General features: G+C 41.8%; 1 protein-coding gene across 4 annotated transcripts in view; it reads right to left on the bottom strand.

Moving 5' to 3' along the window:
• Positions 1 to 16,952, bottom strand: part of Epc1 (enhancer of polycomb 1) — an 85,994-nt gene that overhangs the window by 21,546 nt on the left and 47,496 nt on the right. For all 4 annotated transcript variants that reach the window (XR_013112335.1, XM_034509948.3, XM_034509947.2 and 1 more), the window contains exon 2: positions 8,671 to 8,830. Coding sequence is in view for 3 of the 4 variants with exons in the window: in XM_034509948.3 (XP_034365839.1) it covers positions 8,671 to 8,830 (160 nt within the window). In the remaining variant the exon portion in view is untranslated. The remainder of the gene's footprint in view (positions 1 to 8,670; positions 8,831 to 16,952) is intronic.

The raw sequence follows: 16,952 nt of genomic DNA on the forward strand, positions 1-16,952 counted from the left end.
CATAATGTTTAATCATGCATAAGAATGAAACCAACTTGCCCGATATCACCTTTCTATCAATGCTCTCCACAAGCTGCTGGTACAGACTCAAAATCATCTTTAAGCCTCCAGGGAAGTAAGGAGGAAGTAGACAGGAAGACTGCCTTCATGTCAGAGAGTGAAGTGCCGTTCCGTTCCGAGCCCCACTCCCAACCAGGGTCCTTTGATAGTGCCAACACAAGTCCTACAGCTGGCCTCCAGAGTGTTGGCTGGGATTACAGGTGTGTCTGTCACATCTTCCTCTAATCAATCCCACCAGCCACAAAGCTTGGTGCCCCACACCTGGAACCCAGAAGCCCAGGATTCAGGAGGTCCAGCCAGTTTGCTCCAAGTCTGAGGTCAGCTTGATCTATACAGTAGGCAGCAGCAGCAGCAACAACAACAAAAACGTTTTATCAATTAAAATGAAAATCAGCTAGTCAACTGCTCCTAAATAACTACCACACTGTGGATTTTAATTCCTTTATAAAGGTCAACCCAGACACATGTACAGTTTAAAAACAAGGCAGCTCAGGCAAGTTAGATGATCACAGGCAGCTCCTGCAGAGAACAGAATTTGCTGTTCACCTATAAGGCGTTTAGAACCATTCACAACTAATTTTTTTGGCCTCTGTGGGCACCAGCCATGCATGCTATGCACATACATACATACATACACACATACATACATACAGATAAATTACTCATACACATAAAAACAAGTAAATAAATCTTTCAAAAAAAACAAAACACACCATCACCATGCTGTGGGTTGTTGCCTCACATGCGGGCGGGGGGGGGGGGGGGGGGGGGGGGGGGGGGGGGGGGGGCCGGGGGGGGGGAGGAAAGACACGGGTTTGATCTTTAAAACCACAAACACTAAAACACAGAAAAATCAACCCTAAGTATTGTATGTTACATACAGGAACACTGCTACAGCATGAATCTAAGTGCATGGAGCACAATCCCAAATGAAAGTTCATTTGGTTACTTTAAAAGAGAAATAGAAAGTACTATGTATGAGATAGTAGTTTCCTCCCATGTCTCCAGGAGACCACAGTTCCAGCCGAATCACTTAGCGTCGTCTCTATTCTTCTTCACATACCATTCTTACTCTACACTCCAGCAACTTAAAGCTTGAAGACTTCAGAGCTCAGCTGATCACAGATCACAGGCGAGTGAGAACAGGGTAAGGACAAGCTCTGTGCTTACTATCTAGTACAGAGATGAAATACATATAAATGTTCCTCATAACGGATAGTTACATTTTATTAATTACACACACACACACACACACACACACACACACACACTCACACGAATGCATGACACAGTACACACATGGATGTCAGAGGACAACTTTCAGGAGTTGGTTCTCTCCTTTTGCAACTTGGGCCTGGGGAATGAACTCAGCTTGGTAGCAAGTGACTTTACTGGCTGAGCTGCCTCTTGGGCTCCATCTGGTAATTTTGATTTATGAAGTGTTGACTGCAGCCTAATGCTAATTTCTTTTCCCTCTTGGTATAATTCGCAGTGTCAGGAAGAGCTTAAACGTCTTGCATATCCTACTCCTCATCAAACTCTCTTACATTCAGTAGACACTGGTGAGCTCTATGCTGTCATCTGGTGACTGTCCGCATGGTGTCACAAGCTCTGACGCTCGACTGGACCATGAGCTGTGTGCAACACTTCCTCATTGGTGCGCTCGGTTTACACTCCCTCCTTCACAACACTTTACTATCATTACGACACTCAAGACGTTCCTGGGCCATCATGTCCCTCTCCTGCTTTAGCCTGGGATCGGCCACGTTCCTAATGACTGGTGCACTCATTGCTATTATTGCTTTTTGATCCCTTGGATCAAGAGAAATTGCACAATGCTAAGTGAAATAATTAGAAACACTAGAGAGTGCAGCTGAAGATAGTAATGGCTTTAATGTTTCTTTTTGTGGAACTCTGACAAGACTACAGAGAAAATACTGGCTTTGTTCCTAAATCAAGAGAAGACAAAAAAAAAAAAAAAAAAAAAAAAAAAAAAAAAAAAAAAGAGGTAGAATTAATTTCCCATTTGAAGAAATGAAGTAGCATTCAGTGATAGACTTACAAAGAGTCACATCGCCTGCAGTACACAGTAGTAGCAGGCACTTCCATTTAGGGGGCAGGGAGAGGCATACATTTTCAAACCCATTTGATCACGGCCTCAAGGCATATTAATTTCACCCTAAAAAACACCAAAGAAATAATCAAAGCACCAGCACCCTGATTTCAAGCTGCACCAGAGCCACGGCAGCCTGCACTGAGGCACTGGCTCACAAGCGGATCTACAGATCAACGCCACGCAATGGAGCGCGCACAACAAAATCCATGCTAGTGAGAACAAAGGACTTTAAAAGACTCCTAAGTTATATACTGATGGGAAGACAGCCTCTTCTGTAGATCATGAGTGTTCACCTTGTAAAAAACATACTCTAAATGAATTAAAGGACCTTAATTAGGCCTGATACTCTGAAACTGTTAGAGAAAGACACTCCAAGGTACAGCACAGTACAGTTCTCAACAGGACTCTAGCGGTAGTGGCCATTCTTAGTTGTCAACATGACTACATCTGGAATTAGCTAAAACCCAGATGCCTGTGCACATGTATGAGAGATCTTAGAGGAGGAAAGTCTTTAAGCCAGCCACACCTTCTGCTGGCAGACTATGTCAAGGTCCCCTTGCTGGCCTTAGAGATGCACTGCACACCAGTGTTTACTCCCAACAGCCAACCTAGGCAGCAGAGGGATAAACAAACACAGAGGGGCCTTCGTGGTAAAATGGACTTCCCTGGAGATGACTGTATTAAGCAAACTGAGCCAGTTGGGAACAGGCGAACGCTCATGTTTTCTCACTCATGGGTGCTGGTCTTTAGACATAAAATCATGTATTTACAGATGGCGTGACAGCAAAACCAAGATGACTAGGGACCAAAGGTGAGTGAGAAGAAGGGTAAGAAAGGGAAGGGAAAGAGGATGGAGGTAATTATGCTTAAAGCACATTTTATTCACATGAAAATGTCCTCAGAGAACCCTGTATAATAAAACTAAAACGAAACCAGAAGCTCCAAAAAAAATTAGTGTAATTTAGGAGCTTCCCCTTCTAAAATTATCTTATTTTATTTTTTTCTGTTTTTTTTTTTCCGAGACAGGGTTTCTCTGTGTAGCCCCGGCTGTTCTGGAACTCACTCTGTAGACCAGGCTGGCCTCAAACTCAGAAATCCGCCTGCCTCTGGCCTCCCAAGTGCTGGGATTAAAGGCGTGCGCCACCACCGCCCGGCCTAAAATTATTTTATTATTGTATGTTTGTATGATGTGTGTGAGTGTGGGCACACACATGTCATGTGTAGTACGTATGGGGTAGGGACAGAAGACAAATATTTTAGAAGTCGGTTCTTTCTTCCACTGAGAGATCCCAGAGATCCAACCAGGCTGTCAGGCTCACATGGCTTGCACCACAAGCACTTTTACCCAGTGAGAGCCCATCCTCCAGTTCCTAAATAATCACATACACATTATGTACAAACACAACTGAAATAAATGTATGTATGTATGTATGTATGTATGTATAAACCACTGAAAGGGTTTCTAAGAATTCAAGGCAATGTACTCTTCACAAGTTATTAAGTCATCTACCAGAGTTAAAAGTATATTTTTTATCTGAAAACAAATTATATTGTACGTTATGGCTACTCTTAGTTGCCAACTTGACTACATGTGGAATTAACTAAAACCCAAGCAGCTGTGCATTCCTGGTGAAGGATTTTTCTTAATAAGATCATTTGAGGTAGGAAGCCCCACCTTTAATCTGGGCCACACCTTCTGCAGGCAGCCTATAGAAAGGGCATGGAGGAAGGAAGTTCATTTTTTCCCCTACTTGCCCTCAACTCTCGCTGGCAAGTCCACTCTTTCATCAGCATTAGAGCCTATTCTTCAGGATTTCAGTGCACACTGTAGAGCAGCTGAGATACCTAGCTTCAGGAACTGAACAATTATTTGATCCTTAAACTTTTCAATAGACAACTACTGTTGAACTTGCTGGACTATAGCCTATAAGCCACTCTAAGAAAACACACACACACACACACTCTATCAGTTCTGTTCCTTTAGAGAACTCTGATTAATATATTAAACAATTACGTTTTCTTCATTTATCAGTTTACTAAAAGCTATTAACAATTCTTTAAGAATTAATATCAGTGTTATTCAATCTCTTCCACAAAACACAAAAAGATGGAACATTCCCTAACATGTTTTATCACACCAATAATAATGAAGCATAAATCAGGGCCTTATTATCTTATCATCTTATTAGTAAAAGATGATACTAATACCACTCATGAATATAGAAGCCAAAGTCCTCCATAAACTCTTGGAGCAAACATCTCACCTGACAATGTGCTGAAAGGCACACTACACCACAGCCAAGTGAGGTATAAGGGTGGAAGGCTAGTACCCGAAAGCCAACCAGAGTAACCTACCACATCAGCAGGCTGTGCTGGTTACACGTTTTTCTACCTATCTAGGAAGAGGAATCTCAATTGAGAAAAATACATTTATCATACTGACCAGATGGCAGGTTTCTTGGATATTTTTTTGATTAATGATTGATGTGGGAAGGTTCAGACAACTGTGGGTGAGGCCACTCCTGAACAGGCAGGACTGGGTGCTATAAGAAAGCAGGCTGCTATTGACTTGATCCCCAGTTTGCTCAGCCTGTTTTCTTACCTCCCAAGACTTATTCCCAGATGTTAAGGGTTACATTTAGCTATAACATACAAGACAGTGGTGTTCTACTTAGATAAATACAAAGATCAAGGGACGGACCTGAGAATCCAAGAATAGACCCGGCAGGGCAAAGTGGTACCCTTGCACACACAAGACCAAAGTAGGAAAATGCCAAGTTTGAGACTACTCTGATACAAAGAGACTTTGCCACAAACAGAGCAGCACCCACAAAATATGTTCAATTAGTTTTTGACCACGGAGCAGAAGGTAACCAATGGGAGCAAGCTTCTGTAACAACAGCAGCAGAATGACTGGGAAAAAACCAATGACTTTAGAATTCTCATAAAAATTAACTCAGAATGGACCACAGAATTACATATAAAACTGCCAAATTTCCAGGTCAGAATAAAGAATTATCTGAAAACAAGGTGTGGCAACTCATGTCACCCAAAGCTACAAAATAATAAGGCCCTGTCTCAGAACAACAGCCATGTAAAAGGAGTATCAATAACTTGGATCTAATCCAAATTAAGAACGTCTGTTGTGGGAAATGACAAAAGTGGAAGAAAATATTTGCATCATGCATCTAATAGTGTCTTAAGCCTAGAAGATGTCTTTATTACCTCTCAGAATCAACAATAAAACAATCCATTAGAAAAATGGGTAAAAGATGCATGACCAGTCCCTTAAAACAACATAAAGAGATGGCAAATAAAGCCACAAAATGATCCCTTGTATTAGTCTCTCCAGGAAGTGCAAAATAAAAGATGAGCTAATGCTCTATGCAGTTCTTACAACGACTGCAATGCAAAGCTAATGACCCTGGCCAGATGCTGCAGAGCATAAAACCAGACTACACCTGCACTGACAGTGACGATGTCAGATGACTCGTCTGACCTGCAAAACAGTGTGGTAGCTGTCAAACTAAAAATGGATGGTTCACGCCAGTCAACCTGAATACCGAACCTAGAGAGATGAAAAATAGAGTTCCTACAGCAACATGTACATGAATGTTCTAGTGGACCTATTTATACTAGTGTCAATCTACAAGCTACCCAAATGTCCTCCAATGGGTGGGTTAATGAAGAGGGCATGTGGTGCATATATGTACTGTGGTTGACTTTGATCCACCCATCCCTTTGTATGTTGGCTTTACTTTCAGAGGTTTTTCTAAGGGATTATCTACAGACTTTTGTTAGCATAGTATTAACCTGTCTTACTCTTTAGTGATCTTATACAAAACTGAAAAACTGGCTGTAAATAATCCCTAACTCACTACCTAGTTTCTGGCTTAACTTCTTTAACTATTTGTTTTTAAGCTGTCACTTACCTGAGGCTAGGGAAGTAAGCTTTTGTAATGATGCAAGACATAAACCATCTTATGCCTACAAGCTCTCAGTTCATCTCCACCAAATGTGGATCACTCTGAGCAATCATTTCTAGTTCACCATCCAGCGGAATAACTTCCAAATGAGAGCACTGACACTTCAAATACCAATGTCAGAGACTGGTGAACCACACCCCACAAAACAACTCTGGCTTGCTATCTGATATTACCAATAAAATGTAGCTGCCTTTATACTACACAACACTAAAGACGAATATTTGTGACAGAGAATGACTTACAAATTTAAAACCCTTCCCAGAAAAAGCTGACTCCTGACTTACATCAAGTTCTTTGAGGCTGGTAACATTACTAATTCCAAACAAAATGAAAACTGCTCTTATTTTGAGGCATATTAAGATTCTAGTTATCTGAAGCAGCATATGAGGGAACTATAAAACTGTACAGACAAATGCCATCCAGGTATCTCAAACACCATTTTCTTTGAGACAGGATCCACAATGACCTGAAACTCACAATGTAGCTGAGTATAACTTGAATTGCTATCCTCCTACATGAGAACACAGGTGTGCACCACTGTGGCCAGTTTATGCAGTGTAGGGCTTTGTGGCCCACGAGGTACTTCATCAGACGAGATACATCCTGGACCCTCAAACACTGTTAAAAGTGGAAAATAGGCCCTACTAACTTAAAGTAGGCCATGGTGCTCAAGGAACTAACTTTATTTACAGTACAGATGTCATCCCCTTTCCCCATTTCCCCTCCCTAGAACCCCCTATCTTATACCCCCTCTTCCTTTATACTTTTATACCATTTTGATTACATGCAAGTATTAAGGTCAGTTCTAGGTTGAGGGTCTAGCAATACATTAGATGCAAATAGTCGAGGAACAAGCAAGACAATAAACACAAATAGCCAAAGAAAAAGCAAGGCATTAAACCAAGTTACGTGAACACTCCCATGATCACTGTTTCTAAAGGCTTATCAGGATGACCAAAGTATCTGAGCCAACTTTCCTATCCTAGTCCAAGGTCATTTTCATATCTGAAGCCTACTTCCTTATTCTAGTCTAAAATTTAGAATCCTGTCTGAAATTCATTCTTTGTTCTGGCCTAATATTTAGATTCCTGCCTGAGATTACTTCTTTGTTGTAGTCTACAATTTAGACTCCTACCTAAAATTACTTCTTTGTTCTAGTATAATGTCACATTTCTGCTTGAAGCCTACTTCCTTGTCCTTTGTCAATGTCATATTCCTGTCAAGCAGCTCCTTTCCTTGTCCTTGGCCCATGTCAGATTCTTGCCAAGGCTCTCCACCTCTCCCCCTCTTTTATTTCGTTAACAAGACTGAGCCTGTCTTAGGTCATTCTGACAAGAATGACTTCCTTACCTGTCATGGAATATGCATTATCAAAGGCACTTATGTCTTAGGTTGGTAAGGCTCTGTGCAGAATCTTACCCATCCTTGGCTTGCCAGCCTGTTAATTTAATAACTTTGTCTGGGGGTCCATTTTCAGGTTTAAGCCATGTACTTTGGCTGCCAACATGCTGATGTTGTTAAAGATAAGCTTTAACATGATGGGCAGGAATAAAAGTATTCCCAGGACAAGAAGGACTAGCCTGATCAAGCTATATATGCCATTCCTGAGGTTTGTCCAAACTGGAAATACTGAGCTCAGGCCATGAATAATTTTATCAGGATTATCTGCAGCACCAAAGGTCAACAGAGCAGCATTCTTTAAATTCATAATCTCATTATGCAAAGTTAACACACCCAAAGAGATGTTATGATTATGCCAAATATTCTACAGGTGTCTGTAACATTTTTCTAATTATAATGACAATCATTGTGAATTTCAAAAGTAACACTACTCCAATAATATTTGTCATGTCACTTGGGATGGCTCCTAACTCTTGAACCCTGAACCTCCTTCAGATAATTTGAATGGGTTATAGAGCATAATTTGTTGTTTTAGATACCTATATAAATCCTTTTGTATACTCAATACATTAGTAACATTTTTTGCTAGATGATTAACAAAAATAGTTGTCTTAACTCCTTGTGTCAATGCTATTGCAGAAGCAGTGGTGCTAGCAATTAATGGAATTAAAGCTGTTATACCAGCAATAATCAAGCCTGCTACCCTCTTGCTTCTGCTTAAAGCCTGACTCACTTCTTTCAGCACTTTCAAGCTTTTTTCAGAGAATCAAGGTTTTCTAATACTCAGGGCAGTGAGACAAAAGCTGGTTGATAGAGCCCTGTAAATAGACATGCTAGGTTTCAACACACTAACATAATTGGAAATTATACAGTCAATACAACTTACAATAAATGCTGTAGAAGAGACAAAACCAATTTTAGCTTGATAATTAAAAGAGCCTTAAAAATGCATTAACCCTTGTTTGATATCCAGATCCTGTCCCAACATTATCTCTTGCTATCCTAACATCATAGCGAGCTACAGCTAGCTTCCAAATATAGGAAAACAGCTTTTTGTCAAGTTATATAGAAGACAGAAAAAGAAACAAGGATGGACAGAGCACTCACGCTGTATGTGAATGAGCTGCTTTGGCATCTTGAACTCCCCAGGGTATATGGACTCATAGTAAGCGATGTTACTTTCTGCTTCAGGAACTGGAATAACCATGTTATCCCGCTTCTCGCCGTACACCTGCTGTGCAGAGATAGCCCGCTGAAGATGATGTTCCTAGAAACAAGGAAAATACAAAGTGTAAGCTTTAAGACGTATCATCAGTATGTAGAACCTTACAGAAGTTTCTGCTTACTTGTTTTCAAATGAAGGAATTTTGGTAAACCCAACAGATCAGCTAGCCTAAGGGTTTTTTTTTTTTTTTTTTTTTTTTTTGACACAGGGACTCATTACATAGACCAGGCTATCCTCAAACTCACAAAGATCCATCTGCCTGTGTGTGCTGAGATCAAAGGTGTGCATGTGCTGGGCAGTGGTGGCACATGCCTTTAATCCCAGCACTTGGGAGGCAGAGGCAGGTGGATTTCTGAGTTCGAGGCCAGCCTGGTCTACCGAGTGAGTTCCAGGACAGCCAAGGCTATACAGAGAAACCCTGTCTCGAAAAAACAAAAACAAAAACGGTGTGCATGTAAGAATACTTTTTGATATAAATACTACTTCCTCAAAAGGTGATATCTGCCACAGATGAGACTCTGACTAACAGCATGAAAGCTCAGTTTACAGATGACAAGAGTTATTTAAAATTTAACTCTATTTGTTCACATTTAGGATAATATGAAGTACATATCAACTAGGAAGAAAATCATCATAAAAATGTCAATGGCACTGACAGGGAGGAATGTTTACAGGGAAGAATCAGAAAATGGAACAACCTAGAATGAGTAGGGAATTGTTCTAGGTACCCCTCAGAGAAGCCAGGTTACACAATTTCAGCACTTGGGTGGCTAATTAAGCACCACCCACTAATCTTCAAGTGAAGACAGAATCCAAAGCTTCTGTTTGGTGTAAGAGCTGAGAGGTGACTTGGTTTTCACAGTAACTTTACAATTCTCTTTCATGCAGTGACTAAAACTCCTGAATACAACTAACCAGCCATGTTTTCCTAGTAAGCCATTCTAGCTGAACTAGGGACATAAATTTAACACAGACCTGATGTTTGGGGTTTGAGAATGGCAGCAGTAACTGGTTTGGCTTTTATTCTAGATGTTTTGGTGACAATTGAAGTGTATGAAGTGAAGGCAGTTATACTTTAGTGAGAATCATGACAGTCTTCTGCAAGCTACATGTAGAGTATAATGTCTCCATGAATGAGAGAGACAGTTGTGTAAGGCACTTTACATGGGCACATAAGTAACCAACACAGGCAGTTGTTCTATAGAATACCATACTGAGGTATTAAAACACAAAGGCTTTGTGGAGCTAAGAGCACAGCCAGCAATGTGTTTTATCCAGGAGAAAGGTGACTGACTGGCTCTCACCCACGGCTAAGCCCACGCCAACTATCCTAATTATGTGCCACCAGCACCAACACAAGTGATTCTAGGAAAACAGTAAATCTTTTGAAAACCATCGCTCACATCTGTAAAATCAGAAGAAGGCTGCAGACAACAGACTGTAGGTGTGCCAGCCCTGAAGAAGATAGACAGAAAGGTCTCTAGGTAGCTATGCTCCTCCAACTCTAGGAAAACAGCATGTGGGTAACAGAAATTGCTGAAGGAACCTGGAGGGTTCACTCACATTGCATTGTGAATGGAATCGAAGTCTTAGGTGAGAAGTGACCCTTCAAGCTTCTCATAATGTTGGGCATTGTCTGTTTAATGGCATGTAAAAGTAGGCAGGGTTACAATGGTAATGACAGTCCTCAATGTTGACTACATCTTCCATTTGATGGACTTCAATTCAACAGCTTTGCCTGCTGATTTCACAGGTGTTAAACTCAGAGAAGGCCATCTCTAGAAGCAGAATTTTCTTTCACTGTAGACATTATTTTTCTAAAAGCAACAGCCTGCCTGTGCACCCAGTAAGGCGCTACACCAGAGCCCTGAACGAAGTTTTTACCATGAGTTTGTATTACTTGCTTTCCAGACCTCAGACTAACCAATAAGGTGGAGGAGGAGCCTGGACTAGCTCCACAAATACCATTACCTATGGACTCATACCATAGGTAATGGACTCATTACCTATGGACTAGACTCAAGCCTGAGTCTAGTCCTTCCATCTTGATCCTTACACAAAATGACTCAACAGATCCATTGCTTATTTACTGCTCTATGAATCCTGTGACAGATGATACTGCCATACTAGAAGCTCTTGCTCCTAACCCCTGAGCAGGTGCTCCAAAGACAACAGGCTGCACCCATTTCTTCATTTAAAGTTAGTTCTACATATTGGGAGAGCTGCAGATACAGTTTAGGACAGACAGATATTTCTATCTTGAGCAACTGGAGCAGAAGCTTCTGTCAAAACTGCTTGGCTGGCAGAAGACAGTGTGAGCCTGAATTACTTTGTCTACCTTCAAATCTTCAAGTGATGGATACAGAGATGTCACTGCAGGTGTTTTCTGGACTATAGGACTATGCACTATTGCCACCTGTTACTGGTACGACTTCAGGGACCCAGGATGGAATCAAGGCTCAACTTACAATATATGAAGACAGCAGATTATGTATTTAAAACATTTCATGCTGGGCAGTGGTGGCACACGCCTTTAATCCCAGCACTTGGGGAGGCAGAGGCAGGTGGATTTCTGAGTTGAAGGCCAGCCTGGTCTACAGAATGAGTTCCCTGACAGCCAGGGCTACAAAGAGAAACCGTTTCGCAAAACAAAAACAAAACAAAACAAAACATTTTATGATTCATCCTGTTCATATAGTTTTATAAATTTCAAAAGCTTTCATGAGAACCACCTAGAGGATACTTTCACAGAAAAGCATGAATTATATTCTTTATAATGAACACATACTCAAAAGCCCAACCTTTTGTCTCAAGTAACAACTTTTCTTCAGAATTTCCAAAGCCCTTTCTGGACACATAGTACAAACTGGGCTAGAAGCATATGCCCTGGACTCAGGCTGCTTGGATTAGAGCCAACCCCAACATCTACCAGTGTGTGACCCCTGGCAGGTCTTCCAGGCAGCTGGAAGGTGCAGGGGAACACCAAAAGCGCCTTTACAAAATCGGCTACAATTTAAGATGAACACGAGGCCAAAAAGATTGGTATAATATGTGTGCAAAATAAGCTCTGGTTTAGTTATTACCCAGAAAGCTTTTACCAGTCTGAGAGAACACTAGCCACTATAAAAGTACTGCAAATGCACGTGTGAGCATGCACACACAAACTCCCCGCCCCCTCCATAAGTGGAAAGCATTCTACTTGTATGAAAAGCTCGTTAAGAATGTATATATTCCCCCAAATACTTTTATGTACATATAAATACAACCAGGAATATAATACAAAGTAATATACATAGAGCTTTATTGTACAACAGAGTCCCATTACATGCTTTGGGTCACCTGATATATGCTGGAACGCTTTAACACTGAGACTTTATTCTCTTCAACACTCTAGGTTTCGTTGTATAAGTTTATGATAGCTTTACAACACAAATTGACAGTGGAGAAAAAAACAAACCATGTGGGAACAATCTAAAGCGCATAAGCTGTCTCCTTAAATGATTCAAAACAATCCATCCCCTTGGTACTATGTAGAAGATATTTTTTGGACACAGGGAAGGATCTGCAGACAATTACAATTATGTTCAAACATTTTCAACATCTATTCTAACATTCCCTGGAATAATAGCACTCAGTCACCCCCGCCCTTTTGATTTTTTGAGACAGGGTTTCACTATGTAGGTCAAGCTGATGTGGAGCTCACTATGCAGCCCAGGAGACCTAACTCAAAGGATTGCTCCTGCCTCAGACTTCCAAGTTTAAAACACACACACACACACACACACACACACACACACACACACACACTTTTTATACACTACATTTTTATTATTTTCCTAACAAGGTTCCCTCAGTTGTTGCTTTTCTTTGCCCAGCTCTGAAAGGACCTGCTTCCTTTTTTTACATTAAAGGAATGGGTCTCATGGAATAGTCTTACAAACTTTTACAATCTGGACTTATTTATGTATAGAAAGTACTTACAGGTCACTTTACAGTTAGTTACCCTTGATCCCAGAGAAGTTGCAGAGTTAAAAACAAATGCTTTGTTTATAAAGTTGGTGATAAACTTTCGGATTCCTACTAGGCCCCAGGAGGCTGGAGGAACTCAGGTTCAATGGTAAGACTGAGCGAGGAGGTGCTGATCTCCAGCCCTTCTATTCTCTTTCCTAAGCCCTGAGACAGGCTGCTTTGGGAGCCCCTCAGCTGGGAAAGCAGGTGCATGCACGCACCTCTGCTCTTGGATACCCTGGATGTCAGGATGGAGGAAGCAGGGGCACTGTGTCCTCAGTCTTCAGCCATCTTTCAGTGCTTAGATGAACATGTGAGGTATAGTTTACCTTTTGGATCTTGCAGATCCATCCTGTACTCCAAGACACATCTGAAATGCAGAGTGCTGTAAGCATAGCTGTAATCCCAGGGTCCCTACAGAGTGAGACTGGGAGTGGTTAGGAGACCCCAGAAGCCTGAGGGCCACCTAGCTTGTATACACAGCAGGACATGAGATGTGTCTCCCACAGGTGTCAGGTGACGGAGGACTGACATCCACAATTGTTCTTCTGACTACAACACTCCGCTGTGGCTGCACTAACTCGCTACTTGACTCAATAAGAGCTGCCTGAGGGCACCTACTGCCTGAGGCTCTACACAGGGCACACCACTAACCTTTGAAAAGTCGGACAGTACCTCTAAATCTCAGGAGACTAAGCTCTGTCAGTGTCATGACCTCACATCATGGGGTGCAGCTTCCGCTCGAGGTACTCTAGATCTTCATCCATGGGAAAGCCCCACTGGCTCTGCACATTCCTCCTCACGTACACAAAGCTGTTCCCTCAAGCATGCACCTACAGGAGCACGTCTTACACTTAGGATGGATAGCAGGTGGTGATTATGTTTACATACCATTCCCCAAGTTTAAGTTCTTTCAGAGCAGGTGTCTAAATTACCTTTTTTTTTTTTTTAAATAATTTATTTATTTAATGTAAGTACACTGTAGCTGTCTTCAGACACCCATATGAGGGCATCAGATCTCATTATGGATGGTTGTGAGCCACCATGTGGTTGCTGGGATTTGAACTCATGACCTCTGGAAGAGCAGTCAGTGCTCTTAACCACTGAGCCATCTCACCAGCCCTAAATTACCTTTTAATCTTTATGAGCTGCATTCTCACATGGTGTATGAGGATTATACATTTTAGTTTCGAGGACTAGACAAGAGCATCTGCAAGTACTGAGATTCTGGGCTGACAATCTGGGCTTATTTTGTAGTATTTTATAAGCTGTCACCGAGGAAAGCTGGGAAAGGGCAACCTCAAGGAAGCATGAGAAAACGGTTCTTCCTGCTCTGTAACAGACTGGGATAAATGCCACAAACCAAAAAGATGGAATATGCTCAGTCTGACTGAATTAGACGCAGTTTGTTCTAAGTAGCAACAATATATAAGACTTCCTTTTGGGCAAATAAGTGATGGCTGATTTTGTTAAAGACCTCTTGAATCCTCCTCCTCCTCCCCCAGCTTATTACACCAGAGTCCTTGCTGTTGGTCAAATTTCTAATAACACTTCCTTCCATATCTTCACGTTCTGTCCAGATGTCTCCTCCTAACCAGACCGTTGCCCATGGGCTCCTCTACTGTGTTCTCACTAGGATGGCTAAAACTGAAAAGGCCAACATCAAAAGGTGGCAAGGATTTAGAATGAGAGGGTTTATACCTTGTCACTGAGAAAAAAGTCAGCACTTTTTAAAACCCAACATTCACAGTCCATATTGCCTAGCAAATCTACTTATAAGTGTTGATTCAAGAGAAACTGGATATGAACTCACAAAAGACCCGAGTAAGAATGCTGAAACCATTTTAACAATAAAGGCCTCAAACTGACATGCTACACTATCAGTCCAGTGCTAAACCATATGTACAGCATATGAGAATCTGGTTTTGACCCCCACTATTGAGACAACCCACCTCCCCGTGCCCAAAATAGGGCAAACTATAGTATAGTAAAAATAAGTAGATTATCAGTAACAAAAGGAACTAGTTACACACACGATATCACAGCAACTTTCAAAACCAGCTTCACCCACAAGACCTAACACTGGAGTCCACCTCTGTATAGTTCTTAAACATGCAAAGTTAATCTATGGTTCCAGCGATCCCAGCTAGTATTTGTTGTCTTGCTCCCAAAGCATCCTGTCTTTTGACTTAACTGGCAAAAGTTTTTCCCCACCATAACCAAGGCTTAAGTTATTGACATGTTTAATTCTAAACCTTTCTCCCTTAGACTCTGCCTGTTTGTACTTCACTTCTTAAACCCTGCACACCCAATGTGATGGCACAGAAGTGACAGCAAGGCTAAAATTACAGATCCTTGCAGAAAAGAATCTAATGAGAACAAGCCCAAAGCCTCTTTCTTTGCTTTTCTGGTTAGAAAGTTTACAGTGATAATATCTACATCTCAGACCAGTGTCTCTTTTGTTAAGCCAGTGCTACCTACTTCCATGCTGTTAGTCTACATGTTAGTTTCCACTCAGATTTCCAGAGATACATCTCCAGATGTATCTGGTCATGCACACTACCCCTCCCCCATCTGATCTCTCCCACCTCACTTATCCAGGCCTGAAGCCTCTCTTTCCTTCCCCCTACCCAAATCAGACCCAATTCTTAAGAGTTTTTTGTTTGTTTGTTTATGTAGAAGTTATTCAGTATTTGTTTCCTACCTCAAAGTTGGAGTTCATCAACCAGCAGGAACACACTCTGACCCCTTTTCTTCTAGAGCTATTGCCAGTGGTCTTTCTAAAGAGGCTGAACACAACACTCTAATCTCCTCTGTGGTGTCTGCTGCAAGCTGCTGGTGATGTGTACTCACTAGTTCTTCAATCAGCACCCCAGCACTTCCCACCCATAGTCAGTATCTTACAGAACTTATTAGTAACACTAGTCTGTGGTGATTCATCATCTTTAGTCCACATCTACCCCTCTCCATTTTACATGACTGTACTAGGATGTGCGCCTCTCCTTTGGAGGTCTCTCTCCATTTTCATGTGACACTATCTATTAAAGTAACAGAGAAAACAGGCAGAGGTGATTGCGGAGGATGGCTTACACCACGAAGTTTGATGCCAGCCTGGGCATCTGAAATCTTTATGAAGTAGAATGCCGAGTAAGAAAAAAATCAGGAGATAACTTCCCGATGATGAACTGATGCCCCCAAACTACCTGCATAACACATGTCAGAAGGGGCAGGGCAAAACAGCAAGAAGCAGCACAGTGACACCTGTGATGTCACCAGTTGGGAAGTAGAACAGGAAGACCAGTTCAAGGCCAGCCTTTGCCATTTGAGACCCCGCTTCTGACACTGACACTGACACTGACACACACACACACACACACACACACACACACACACACACACACACTCTCATGATGTCAAAAAACAAAAGCAAAACAACAATAATAATAAAAACCAAGAAAGGACTGAAATACTTAAGAGCAAAGTGCCATGTTGTAATTAATGGTTTGTGAAGATGAAGGGAGGAAAAGAGGGTAGCAGAGAAGACAAGAAAGCAAGTGGAACAAATATAAAGAATCACATCTGGGCCCAAGGCACAGAGTTCTGTGCACTGTTCCTGTGTGATACATGCATACATGTGCAAGTGTGCATGCCCAGTGAGCTGCTGTGCCAGGTTTCATTATCTCCCACCTTGTTCTTCTGAGACAAGGCTACTTACTGAACATCTCACAAGCTTGGCTAGAGTGACTAGCCAGCAAGCTCTGGGAAATCCTCCAGCCTCTGCACCCTCAGTGCTGTGTTAAAAGGAGCACTGCCGTACCTGGCTTTTTACATAGATGTTGGGGATTTGCTAGCAGCACGCCCCAGGTCTCTGTTTCTACCTCCTCGGTGCTGGATTACAGACCTGTGCCATCACTAGTTGCTTCTTCCTTCTTATGGGAATTGAAGGCAGGGCCTCACAATCACTTTACTGACTGAGCTGTCTCCTCAGTCGCTGCACTATCCCCGTCTTAAAAACTTTTCTGTAACTGAAACAATCCCCAAATAACAGACTCATAGTAGGAAAGAATATTTACCTCTTGCCTTCTCAGGGGGACAGTTTGTGAACACTTTTCTTGTCAGCCAACTTTGTGCTCAGCCACATAGCTTACATGGAAGA

The sequence above is a fragment of the Arvicanthis niloticus genome, chromosome 8 (assembly GCF_011762505.2).
Source record: "Arvicanthis niloticus isolate mArvNil1 chromosome 8, mArvNil1.pat.X, whole genome shotgun sequence".
NCBI lineage: Eukaryota > Metazoa > Chordata > Mammalia > Rodentia > Muridae > Arvicanthis > Arvicanthis niloticus.